Here is a 14,040-nt window from a genome sequence, read left to right on the forward strand (position 1 = left end):
CGGACGCAGTAAATGATGTGTGTGGAGGTGCAGGTGAATTTGCGATGGATATGGAAGGATCCATTGGGGCCTTGGAGGAAAGTGAGGGGGGAGGTGTGGTCGTAAGTTTTGCATGTCTTGCGGTTGCAGGGGAAGGTGCCGGGAGTGGTTTAAACCTTCCCCTGCAATCAGGTCCACACCCCCCACCAACCCAATCTCCACTCCTGGCACCTTCCCCTGCAACCTCAAGAAGTGCAAAACTTGCGCCCACACCTCCCCCCTTACTTCTCTCCAATGCCCCAATGGATCCTTCCATATCCATCGCAAATTCACCTGCACCTCCACACACATCATTTACTGCATCCGCTGCATCCAATGTGGTCTCCTCTACATTGGGGAGACAGGCTGCCTACTTGCAGAACGTTTCAGGGAACATTGTGAGCAGCAGATGCAGTAGACTAGATTGTGAGAAGTGCAAATAAAGTGCTGCTTTACCTGGAAGGCATACTTGGGCCTGTGGATACTGACATGGGCTTAGGGTAAACAGGCAGGTGTTACACCTTCGGTGATTGCAGGAGAAGGTGCCATGGGGCTGTGGGAGGGGTGTAGGGAGTAAAAGAGGAGCAGACTAGGGTGTCCCAGAGGGAATGGTCTCTGGGGAAGGTGGACAAGTGAGGGAAGGGGCATATGTGTTAGGTCGTGGCATCTCTCTGGAGGTGGCAGAATTGATGGCTTGTGGTCTTCTGGATGTGGATGCTGGTGGGATGGTAGGTGGAAACACATCGTTGTTGCGGGACCGAAGAGAGGGGGTGAGGATAGAATTGTGGGAGATGGGTCGGACCCGGTAGAGGGCCCTGTCAACTACAGTGCTGGGGAATCCTTGATTGAGTGAAAAGGTGGACATTTTGGAGGCTCACTTGTCGAAGTTGGCCTCATCAGAACATAGACGATGGAGACAGAGGAACAAGGAGAGTGGAATGGAATCTTTACAGGAAGCAGGGGGGTGGATGTATAGTGCAGGTAGCTGTGGAAGTCAGTGGGTTTACAGTGGATATTAGTGGCCAGTCTTTCCCCAGAAATGGAAACAGAGATGTTGAGGAAGGGAAGGGAGGAGTCTGAGGTAGACAAGGTGAAAGTAAGGGCGGGGTGGAAATTGGAAGTGAAATCAATGCGCGTTTCCACTTCTGGACAAGAGAGTAGTGATGATGTGATTGATATATCAGAGAAAGAGTTGTGGTTGGGTGCAGGAAAAGGATTGGAACAAGGAATGTTCCACATTCCCCACAAAGAGGCATGACTGGGGCCCATGCTGGTATCCATGGCCATCCCTCTGACCTGAAGAAAAAGAGAGGAGGTAAAAGAGAAGTTGTTGATGGTGAGGATGAGTTTGGCCAATGGAGGAAGGGGGTGGTGTATGGGGACAGATCAGGCCTTTGCTCCAGGAAAATGTGGAGAACCCTGAGACCATCCACATGGGGGATGGATGTGTAAAGGGATTGTGCATCTGTGGAAAAGAGCTGGTAGCTGGCGCCTGCAAACTGGAAATTCAGAAACTGGCGTAAAGTGGATGTACATCAGCAGGGACTGGATCAGGGGGAAAAGACTGAGTCAAGGAAGGAAGAGATGAGGAGCAAGCTGAAACAATGGGTCTGTCTGGGCCGTCCTGTATGTGGATTTTTGGAAGAAAGTAGAAGTGAGCTGTGACAGGTTGCGGGACTATCAGCTTGGAGGCAGTGGGGGAGAGATCACCGGGTGAAATTAGGTCAGTGACAATACATTGGCATGATGTGTCATGGTGGGGTGATGGTCCGGGGGAGATAGGAGGAGGTATCTGAGAGCTGGTGCTCAGCCTCTGCAATGTAAAGGTCAGTATGCCAGACTACAACAGCACCACCCTTATCGACAGGTTTAATAACCAAGTCGGAGTTGCATCAGAGCACACAGAATGCAGTCAGTTCAGAGGGAGATAGGTCGCCTCAATTTCTCTGCCACCCCCTCACCCAATCCACCTATGTTATTTTGACAGTTCCCAATGAACTGATCGAGTGCAGGTAAAAGGCCAGAGGCTGGGGTCCAGGTGGAGGGAGAGTGTTGGAACTGGGTAAAGGGGTCTGTGGGACGGGGAAAGGATGACAAGGAGAGTTTGCCGTCATGCCCAAAATTCATTAAGGTGGGGATGCAGAAGGATAAAGCTGAGACCCTTGCTGAATATAGACCGTTCAGCATCGGAGAATGGAAGGTTAGGAGGAATGGTGAATACCTGATAGGAGTTGGTGTTGGGAGGAGGGATACAGACAGGAGGAAGGGAAGTGGAGGAAGATTCCAGAGGGTGATGGGTACCTCTGAGTTGTTGCAAATTGTGGGCCTTGATGCCTGAAAGGAAAAGGAAAAGTTTCTACTTAGCATGGCGCATGAACTAGAGGATGAAGTGGAACTGCGGACTGGTGCAGCCCCGAGTCAGTGTGATGTGATGCTGTTGGAGAGAGAGGGTGTGTGTGTGTGTGTGTGTGTGTGTGTGTGTGTGCGCGCGCACTGCATGGCACTGAATGGCACTGAGTGTGGATCTCAGGATGCGGCAAGAGCAACTGTCTGTGGAATGCCCAACATTACAGAGATACTTGTGATCCTGGGTGGATTCAAAGCGCAATGGATGAAACTATAGTCCAACAGGTTTAATTGGAAGCACTAGCTTTCAGAGCACAGCTCTTTCATCAGGTTTAGTCACTGAAGAGTGTGATGTGGCTATCGAAACAAGGTTTAGCAAATACCTGGTCAAACATCAGGAGTGACAGTGAAGTTAATGTCAGTGGACAGGAAAAAAAATTGGAGCAGAATTCCTGTCAGAGGGTGGAACAGAACTTCTTCAAAGCGGACATGCTCAAAAGAGATGTGGCAGTGAGTTAAATATTAAGAACCAAAAGAACTGTGGATGCTGTAAATCTGAAACAAAACAGTAGTTGCTGAAAAAGCTCTGCAGGTCTGGCTAAAGAGGAATAAGAGTTAATGTTTCAGGTCCTCAGAAACAGGATGGCTGAACAGTGCAGAATGGATTTCTGGAGCAGTGGGGAGGGGTATAAAACAGGCAACTAATTCATTGCTGCATATTGTGTGCCCTCTTCAATGCTGAATTCCCATCATGGAAAGTGGATCATCAGCAGTGGGTGCTGACCAGTGTAATGCATTCATCAATTGCCGACACCATGTGGCTTCCCCATATGCCCTTTTGTCCCCCAGTGTGTGCAGCCAAGCACCTCTGAGCCTCTGTTTACCCTGATCCTAATCCCTCTATTTGACAAACCAAACCAAACCCACCTTCTTTCCCATTTCATGTTTGTCTGTTTCCGCTCCCCCCATCACTTGAAAATAATGATTGTCTCCTGACTAACCACTTATTTCTACAGTCATTGTTCTTTTGACACCATTTGATAATCATTCTGAAGGTTCTAACTTGTGTCACCCTCAGGTTTTCACAGAATATTTTAAAGAGGTGGAGGAAGAAAGTATTCGCGATAACTTTGTTATTGTCTATGAACTTTTGGATGAGTTGATGGATTTTGGATTCCCACAAACGACTGATAGTAAGATTCTTCAAGAGTAAGTGCAGACAGAGTGATTTATTTTAAATCTATTTACCCAAACTGATGAACTTGGCCATGTATAATTTGCTCCTTTCTTATCTTGTGTTTTTTTTCCTTAGAGCTAATATCTTTGCCCATTTCCTCTTACAGTGTTTGGACTAATTTAACTGTGGCACCACCTTACAAGCTTTCCTTAGTTAATTTTATAAGTGATTCTCTATGACTAACAGTAGCTTTCAGAAGCAAGCAGCACCTGAACAGTCAGGTGGACTCTTGTGAGCTCTTGCTGGTGAAGGCAGTAAGTGCAGGCATATGTTGTTGTTGCAATGCTGCCTTACTTACATGAAGTATTCTGAGCTGTAGTATCCTTCCAGTGTTTGCAGGCAGGTCCTTATTACCTTCCTCAGAATATTACATGGATCCAGTCAAGGACATGCTTTAAAAATGGCACATTAGCCAGAAAAGCTTTCATTTCAAGTTAATAAATTAAAGAAAGGTTAGCTGTCTGATGCTGGACAACCAGCAGAGGTCACTAGCAGTCTCTTTCCTGTCCATACACTTAATTTTTAATTATACAGTCAAGCATCTTGACCAAAGAAAGGGAAATAAATGCCACGTGTTCACTTGTAGAAAAAGAAATCCAGCACCTTATTGCATTGGGTTAGAAATGTAAAGTTTGTGGGTGTTAGTGATAATTTATCAAGCCTAAGAAATGTGCTCAACCATTCACTAACACCTGATTTCAATATGTTGAATGTGTGCAAACATTATAATTCAACTGCCTTTTACCACTTGCTGTGTTCCATCTACCCATGTTTACATCTAGACTCCAACAACTGTTTTATTACTGTCCAGGGGCAATAATAATTGAGGCTGAACATTCCCAACTGAATTGTATCTGTAAGTGTTCAGAAAACAGAGTACCATTATAGTGATTAATGCTCTATTATTCAATACTTACATGTCAGAGATTGATGAAGGCAATGCTATCATTCATTAGTACAGTCCCAATTCATGGGGTTTCAAGAAGCTAGATAACTAGAAAGTTTCAGAAAAGAAACAATTACTTTTTCGGTATTAATCTAAGCTCGCTTCAGATGCACGAGTGGTTTTCGCTGGGTCTTCTACACAGACCTCTGACTTTATATAAGGTCTGATATGGGGATAGTTCCAATAATACAGATCACTGTAACAATTCCTCTAATGATACTGTGGCTTTAAGTTGCAAACTGCAATTTCTCAAGAAAGAAATGCACTTACACAGAACCTTTCTGTGACCTCGGGATATCTCATCACAATTTACTGCCAATTAAGTATTTTTGAAGTTGGAATATAAGCAACGTGGCAGCTAATTTGGTCACAGCAAGCTTCAACAAAGAGTAATATAATAGTGACCAAATAAAACCTGTTTTATTTTGATTTGGTGCTTGGCAACGAACCATGCCAGATGTCCAATCTCGCAGTGGGAGAGCCTATTGGTGATAGTGATCGCAACTTCCTGACCTTTACTTTACTCATTGGAGAGGGATAGGAACAGACAGTATGGGAAAGTATTTAATTGGAGAGGGAAAATCACAATGCGATTAGACAGGAACAGAGGCGCCTAATTTCGGAACAGATGTTCTCAGGGTAATGCAAGACAGAAATGTGGAGGTTGTTCAGAGGGCGCTTGCTGATAATGCTGGACAGGTTTGTCCCACTGAGGCAAGGAAGGGATGGTAGGTTAAAAGATCTATGAATGACAAGAACGTGGAACATCTAGTCAAGGGGAAGAAGGAAGCTTACTTATGGTTGAAGAGGCAAGGATCAGACAAGGCTTTAGGGGGTTAAAAGGTAGCCAGGAAGGAACTGAAGAATAGACTTAAGACAGCGGGAAGGGGGCATGAAAAAGCTTTAGTGGGTAGGATTAAGGAAAATCCTAAGGGAATCTACATTTATGTGAGGAACAACACAATGGCTAGAGTGAGGGTAGGGCCAATCAGGGAGAGTGAAGGGAACTTGTGCCTGGAGTTGGAAGAGGTAGGGGAGGTCCTTAATGAACAGTTTGCTTCAGTATTCAGTAGTGAGAGGGACCTTGTCATTTGTGAGGACAGTGTGAAACAGACTGATATGCTCAAACAGGTTGATGTTAAGAAGGAGGATGTGCTGACAATTTTGGAAAACATAAGGATAGATAAGTCCCCTTGGCCAGACAGGAAATACCCAACATTGCTACAGGAAGCGAGGAAGGAGATTGCTGTACCTTTGGTGATAATTTTTGCGTCCTCACTATCTACTGGAGTAGTACCAGATGATTGGCGGGCAGCAAATGTTATTCCCTTGTTCAAGAAAAGGAATGATATAATCCTGGGAACTATAGACCAATTAGTCTTACATCAGTGGTGGGCAAATTATTGGAGAGGACTTTGAGAGACAGGATTTATGACCACTTGGAAAATCATAGCTTGATTAAAGATTGTCAGCATGACTTTGTGAAGGGCAGGTCATGCTTCACAAAGCATGCTGAATTCTTTTTGTTTGTGACAAAGCTAATTAATGAAAGTAGAGCAGTGGATGTGGTGTACATGGATTTTAACAAGACATTTGAAAACGTTCCTCACAGTATGCTCATTCAGAAAGTAAGGACACATGGGATACAGGGAAATTTGGCTGTCTGGATACAGAATTGGCTGGCGCATAGAGGGTGGTGGTAGACAGAAAGTATTCAGCCTGGAGTTCAGTGACCAGTGATGTTCCACAGCGATCTGTTCTGGGACCTCTGCTCTTTGTGATTTTTATAAATGACTTGGATGAGGAAGTAGAAGGGTGGGTGAGTAAGTTTGCTGATGACACAGGTTGGTGGGGTTGTGGATAGTGTGGTGGGCTGTTGTAGGTTGCAATGGGATATCGACAGGATGTAGAGCTGGGCTGAAAAGTGGCAGTTGGAGTTCGATCTGGAAAAGTGTGAAGTGATTCATTTTGGAAGGTTGAATCTGAATGCAGATTACAGGGTTAAAGACAGAATTCTTGGTAGTATGGAGGAGCAGAGGGATCTTGGTGTCCATGTCCATAGATCCCTCAAAGTTGCCACACAAGTTGATAGAGGTTGTTAAGAAGGCAAATGGTGTGTTGGTTTTCATCAGCAGGGGGATTGAGTTTAAGAGTCACGAGGTTATGCTGCAGCTCTAGACAGCTCTGGTTAGACCACACTTAGAATATTGTGTTCAGTTTGGGTCACCTCAAAATTCCTGAAGAAGGGCTTATGCCCGAAACGTCGAATCTCCTGTTCCTTGGATGCTGTCTGACCTGCTGCGCTTTTCCAGCAACACATTTTCAGCTCGCCTCATTATAGCAAGGATGTAGAAGCTTTAGAGAGGATGCAGAGGAGATTTACCAGGATGCTGCATGGGCTGGAGAGCATGTCTTGTGAAGAAAGGTTGAGGGAGCTAGGGTTTTTCTCATTGGAGTGAAGAAGGATGAGAGGTTACTTGATAGAGGTGTATAAGCTGATGAGAGGCATCGATAGAGTGGATAACCAGAGACTTTTTTCCCAGAGCAGGAATGGCTATCAGAGGAGACAAAATTTTAAGGTGATTGGAGGAAGGTTGAGGGAGATGTCAGAGGTAGGATCTTTCCATTGAGTGGTAGGTGTGTGGAATGCATTGCCAGCAGTGGTATTAGTGTCAGATACATTAGGGACATTTAAGCAACTCTTGGATGGGTGCATGGAAGATAGTACAATCAAAGGCATGAAAACCAGTTTGATCTTAGAGTAGGATAAAAGGTCGGCACAACATAGAGGACTGAAGGGCCTGGACTGTGCTGTACTGTTCTAAGTTATGATGATGCTGGTTGAGGGATACATATTGGCAAAGACAACAGGATGACACCCAACTGCTCTTCAGCAGATTGTGTCCTGAATGTTTTTCCCATGATAGTAATGGCTTCAGTTTCTTCACTCATTCAATATTCAATGCTGCTGACAGAGCTCATTCTTCACAGCCTAGATTTTCATGCTCAGCTCTCTGGGCTGGGGATGAACTCTCAATCTTTTGATTCAAAGATTAGAGGGATGCTAACTGAACCATAGATAATGTCATAATGATTATGATCACTGTTGGATCAATATAACTGACAGTAATAAAGAATGGTTATCCTGACAAATCATTGGACCTTTGCAGTGTGAGATAATATTTCAACAAGTCATCATATAACAATTCCTTTTGTTTCAATTTCATGGACTTGAAAGGAAATGAAAAGAAACAAGGCATAAATCAATGCTATGGTTCCTGAGCAATTTTGTTCACTTCTAACAGTTTTGTCAGTCCATATACTCCCTGATGAATAAAATAGGATAGAATATCCTTTATTGTCATGTGTACTCCATTGTAGGAGTACAGTGAAAGGCTTTTACGATGTCTGCATTCTTATGACGCCATCTGAGGTATAAGAACCTAAGTTTGATCCCAGATACGGCAGAGGAATAAAAAGTAGTTACATTACTTTACAGAGTTTAAAATAAGTTAGAAGGAAGATATCACTGACATTACAGTAACGTAAATAATTTCAATTAAACATTACATTGTAGCAGTTCAGTACAGGCCTGTCCACCCTCACCAAACCTGAACCCAACCAGCCCTGCTCCATGCCAAGCATCCAGTCTGCTCCATACTGGCACTTCGCTGCTCCAAGATAGGTTCCATGACTGCCTTCCCTGCACCGGGCTGGGTAAGCACCCATTTGGTGCCCTCATTGCTCCAGGGCTGCTTACCCACTTTGTGCCATGGCTTGCAACCTGCGCACTGCCCGTGTGTGCTGTTCCAGGGCTCACTGCCCGCGTGTGCAGTTCCAGCGCTCACACCCCGCGTGTGCTGTTCCAGGGCTCACACCCCGCGTGTGCTGTTCCAGGGCTCACACCCCGCGTGTGCTGTTCCAGGGCTCACACCCCGCGTGTGCTGTTCCAGGGCTCACACCCCGCGTGTGCTGTTCCAGGGCTCACACCCCGCGTGTGCTGTTCCAGGGCTCACTGCCCGCGTGTGCTGTTCCAGGGCTCACTGCCCGCGTGTGCTGTTCCAGGGCTCACTGCCCGCGTGTGCTGTTCCAGGGCTCACTACCCCGCGTGTGCTGTTCCAGGGCTCACACCCCGCGTGTGCTGTTCCAGGGCTCACACCCCGCGTGTGCTGTTCCAGGGCTCACACCCCGCGTGTGCTGTTCCAGGGCTCACACCCCGCGTGTGCTGTTCCAGGGCTCACACCCCGCGTGTGCTGTTCCAGGGCTCACACCCCGCGTGTGCTGTTCCAGGGCTCACACCCCGCGTGTGCTGTTCCAGGGCTCACACCCCGCGTGTGCTGTTCCAGGGCTCACACCCCGCGTGTGCTGTTCCAGGGCTCACAGCCCGCGTGTGCTGTTCCAGGGCTCACAGCCCGCGTGTGCTGTTCCAGGGCTCACAGCCCGCGTGTGCTGTTCCAGGGCTCACAGCCCGCGTGTGCTGTTCCAGGGCTCACAGCCCGCGTGTGCTGTTCCAGGGCTCACAGCCCGCGTGTGCTGTTCCAGGGCTCACAGCCCGCGTGTGCTGTTCCAGGGCTCACTGCCCGCGTGTGCTGTTCTAGGGCTCAGTCCCCGTGTGCTGTTCCAGGACTCACTGCCTGTATGTGCAGTTCCAGGGCTCACTGCCCGTGTGTGCTGTTCTAGGGCTCACTGCCCGTGTGTGCTGTTCTAGGGCTCACTGCCCGTGTGTGCTGTTCCTGGGCTCACTGCCCGTGTGTGCTGTTCCTGGGCTCACTGCCCGTGTGCTGTTTCTGGGCTGACTGCCCGTGTGCTGTTCTAGGGCTCAGTCCCCGTGTGCTGTTCCAGGACTCACTGCCCGTGTATGCAGTTCCAGGACTCACTGCCCGTGTGTGCTGTTCTAGGGCTCACACCCCGTGTGCTGTTCTAGGGCTCACTGCCCGTGTGTGCTGTTCTAGGGCTCACTGCCCGTGTGTGCAGTTCCAGGGCTCACTGCCCGCGTGTGCAGTTCCAGGGCTCACTGCCCGCGTGTGCAGTTCCAGGGCTCACTGCCCGTGTGCTGTTTCTGGGCTGACTGCCCGTGTGCTGTTCTAGGGCTCAGTCCCCGTGTGCTGTTCCAGGACTCACTGCCCGTGTATGCAGTTCCAGGACTCACTGCCCGTGTGTGCTGTTCTAGGGCTCACACCCCGTGTGCTGTTCTAGGGCTCACTGCCCGTGTGTGCTGTTCCAGGGCTCACTGCCCGCGTGTGCAGTTCCAGGGCTCACTGCCCGCGTGTGCAGTTCCAGGGCTCACTGCCCGCGTGTGCAGTTCCAGGGCTCACTGCCCCCGTGTGCTGTTCCAGGGCTCACTGCCCCCGTGTGCTGTTCCAGGGCTCACTGCCCCCGTGTGCTGTTCCAGGGCTCACTGCCCCCGTGTGCTGTTCCAGGGCTCACTGCCCCCGTGTGCTGTTCCAGGGCTCGCTTCCCGCGTGCTGTTCCGGAACTTGCTGCCTGAGCAGGTCACAAGTACCCTTTCATCACGACAGAAGATTGTAAACAGTGCAACAGTGACTTATGTCTTCTATAGATTTATCCTTCCTGGTATCACTCCTTTTCTTTCCCGTAATGAATGTACAGCTCTGTGTAAATTGTTCCCAAAATTAAGGGTAAGAATGGTAGCTCAACCCTCCCAAGATGACATATAGGAGAGGGATAAGAGTTGCAAAAATCTATAACTTGATCCTGGCTTGCCACAAATATGCCAACTTCTGGTTTTAACTTGTTCACTATTTAAGTATGCTAATGATGCAGTTTGTCTCTTCTGGCTCTTTAGTTAAATGAGTGCAGCATTTGGAGCAAAACATATGATTGAACGGCACAACTCGAGGTTAATTAGTATGATCTTATAGCTACTATGGGATGCATAATTACAAAGTGATCAAAGTTGGGATCTAAATATTCAGGGATATGTGACTGTTCAAAAGGCTAGGCAGGGGGTAGGGTGGTGTTAGTATGAGATGAAATAAGTACAATAGCAAGAAACTATCTTGATTTGGATGAAATAGAGACCATTTCAGTGGAAGTAAGAAATAACAAGAGGAAAGCAACGCTGGTGGGATTATTCTATAGGCTGCCTAATCATAGCTATTCTGCAGGACAGAGAATAAGTCATGAGATAGTGAGAACATCTTAAACAAAAAGATAGTACACCAGTCGTGGGCGATTTTAATTTGCATGTAGATTGGGCAATTCAAATTGACAAAGGTAGCCATGAGGAAAGTTCCTAGCATGTGTTCAGGACTGTTTCCTGAAATAATATGTTGTGGATCCAACCAGGGATCAGGCTATTTTGGTGTTTAGTGAAATAAGCTAATACATTTAAAGCCAAAAGAACTGCGAATGCTGGAAATCTGAAACAAAAACAGAAATTGCTGGAAAATCTCAGCAGATCTGGTAGCAGCTATGGACAGAAATCAGAAAAGAGAGAAGAGTGGTTGGACAGACAAAGAGTTGGGCAAAGACTGACCTGGGAGAACAGGTAACTGCTAATGGGGACTGTTGAGGCTAACAATGGGTTGTCTGTAATAGCAGACCATGTAATAACAAGGCCTGGTGTGTGGGGTCAGAATGAGGACATGGGAGTAGTCATACTGACTATGTAACAGAGTGGAATGTAGAGTAGTCACAGCACTTTGATCTAAACATTCCAGCTATTGTTAGTCTGAGTGGTGCAGGAAAAGCACAGCAGGTCAGGCAACATCTGAGGAGCAGGAAAATTGACGTTTCAGGCAAAAGCTCTCTATCAGGAATCTTTTCCTGATGAAGGGCTTTTGCCCGAAACATTGATTTTCCTGCTCCTTGGATGCTGCCTGACCTGCTGTGCTTTGCCAACACCACTTTGATCTAAACTCTGGTTTCCAGCATCTACAGTCCTCATTTTTGTCTAATAGGTGAAATATGGTGTTGCAAAGCTTCAATGCTGGGACCACTGTTTTTTACAAATATGTAAATGATTTTGTCTTGGGAATTATGAGTACAATTTTAAAATTTATAGACCATTTATATTTGAGGAGATGGGGTGATATACTTATTACAAAAGAGGCATGTAGTGTGGTTGTGTGAAACATTTACAAGGTGCACTGCATCTTGCGTAACTCTAACTTTATCACAGCAACTTTCCAAGCTTTCCTTGACAAGTGCATTGCAAACCCATGACCAGTGTTCCCTCCCATTTTTGTTGCATCTGAGCAGTCGATTTAAACCAGAATGGAAATTATAGGCTGGCAGATGAAGTGTATGTGTGTATGCATACAGTTTACAGGAAACATTGCAAATGACCTCTACCAGAGGACAAAGATGACAACTTCACGGGTGCACCACAACGTATAGGTTCCCCTCTAAGCCACCCACATCCCAACTGGAAATGATATTCATCCACTGTCACCAGATCAAAATATTGGAATTCTCTTCCTAATTGAGAATGTTTAAGGAGGAAACAGACAGCTTCTTAATAGTAATGGGTTGAAGGATGGAGAGTGGGATAAGATCAGCCCTGATCGTACCAAGCTCAAGCGACTGGACTGCCTATCCAGTATCAGTTCCTTTGTTCCTATATAATAGCACCATATAACAGTGGCAGTTCAAGAAGTCAGCTCACCACCAACTTCTCAATGGGCAATAAATGCTGGCCTTTCCTGATTAAATAAATAAAACCAAATAAAGCAGACAAATTAGGAGAACTTTCTTTCTCAGAAAAAAATGTTAAATTGTGGAATTGTCAAACAGAAATAGAAGTTGAAATGGTTAGCAGAAGTACATTTACAAGAAATCGAGATGCATGAAGTAGTAAAGAATATCAGGACGTTTGATGGGAATGGATGAAGAAAGTTTGGAGACGGTTGGGCTGAATGGCCTCTTCTTGTACTGTAAATGCTTTTGAACAATGTTAGGTTTCATTTTCTATTGTTTCGAATCACTATGGGTTGCCGCAGTGAATTCCATCACCAGTAACTGTAGTTGAGACACTTTTTTATCGTTGTATTATACTTTCAATAGCCATGGTGTATCAAAGTGTATTACATACACAAAGTGAAGGTGAAAATCAGTATATTTTATTTCCAGAATGAGTGTAGAGGTTAGTGTATGTTAATTGAATTTACTTTTGTGCAGATGATGAACATTGGGGAATCACTTTCACCCTTCTTGGTAGAAACATATTGGAAGTACTGCTGTTGGGTTAGGAGGTACATGCTTATAAAATGTGCCTTTTCTCATAAATGCTTCTAAAAGATTGACACCATTTTCAACTGTTACCACCTGATTTTCAGAAGAATAACAGTGGTATGGTGGCTCACTGGTTAGCACTGCTGCCTCACAGCACCAAGGACCCAGGTTCAATTCCAGCATCGGGTGACTGTATGTGTGGAGTTTGCACATAGTATTTAGGGATGTGTAGGTTAGATGCATTAGTCAGGGGTAAATGTAGAGAAATAGGGTAGGGAAATGGGTTTGGGTGGGATACTCTTCGGAGGGTCAGTGTGGACTTTATGGGCTGAAGGGCCTGTTTCCACACTGTCAGGATTCTAAGAACAGTATGTTACATTACTGGAATGCATGTGGACCTCTGTGAATTCCAATACGGCAATTTATTTGCTATTTACATCCAAGTTGCCATTTTCTGAACTTGAAGTGAACCTATTTTAAAGGTGAAAGGGAGAATACTCATTATACTGAACAGCTGCTGCTGTTTTGCATTGGAGTGTGAATGCAGCCATTTGAGAATTCTCTGTTCCACTACAAGCTGTAAACAAATGTTATTTTGATTGCACAAGAAATTCCTTGAAGATACATTTGTGTTTGTAGTTCATCAGCATAAAGCTTAGATGTGTGTGAACATTTTCATGAGTTTCTTTTCCCCCTGATTTAATGGTAAGATATGTATCCATTATAGAAAAGGATGTGAGAAGATGGGTTAATTCGCTAGGATCCATCCATTTCCTCAGAGAATTTTATAATCTTTTATAATGAAAAATGATTTATAGTCAGCAATGAGGAGAGAATCCTTTATATTAAGTGATAATATTTGCATTAACCTGGCATAATTTTCTTAAAGAAAGAAGCAAATCCATTCAGGTAACATTTGATAAATACTCTTTTGTTCTTTTGATTGCTCCAACTTTTATGATGTATTTAATGTGGATCTTCTTTCTGCAGTTCCTCCTTCTGCCGATCTATTCACTCTGATCCACTATTTCAATTTATTCTATCTACCATGTGTGTCCTTTCCACCTTTCCCATGGAGAACCACAGAATGGTAACAGGATGGAAGAAGGCTTGTGGAAGAAGTAATTCACCAAGACCCATTCTTCCACTTCCCCACAGCTTTTCCCATCCTTCCTTTTATTGGATAATATTCTAACCTCCTCTTGAATGCTGCAGTTGAACCTGCCTTCAGCACTTTGTCATGCAGTGCATTCCAGACCCTAACCATTCACTGTGTAAAACAGTTTTCCTTATTTAC

General features: G+C 45.5%; 1 protein-coding gene across 2 annotated transcripts in view; it reads left to right on the plus strand.

The window, feature by feature from the left end:
* Positions 1-14,040, plus strand: part of LOC132819153 (AP-1 complex subunit mu-1-like) — a 68,553-nt gene that overhangs the window by 27,672 nt on the left and 26,841 nt on the right. For both annotated transcript variants that reach the window (XM_060830565.1, XM_060830564.1), the window contains exon 4: positions 3,443-3,573. In XM_060830565.1, coding sequence (XP_060686548.1) covers positions 3,443-3,573 — 131 coding nt within the window. The remainder of the gene's footprint in view (positions 1-3,442; positions 3,574-14,040) is intronic.

Source organism: Hemiscyllium ocellatum, chromosome 9 (assembly GCF_020745735.1).
Source record: "Hemiscyllium ocellatum isolate sHemOce1 chromosome 9, sHemOce1.pat.X.cur, whole genome shotgun sequence".
Classification (NCBI taxonomy): domain Eukaryota; kingdom Metazoa; phylum Chordata; class Chondrichthyes; order Orectolobiformes; family Hemiscylliidae; genus Hemiscyllium; species Hemiscyllium ocellatum.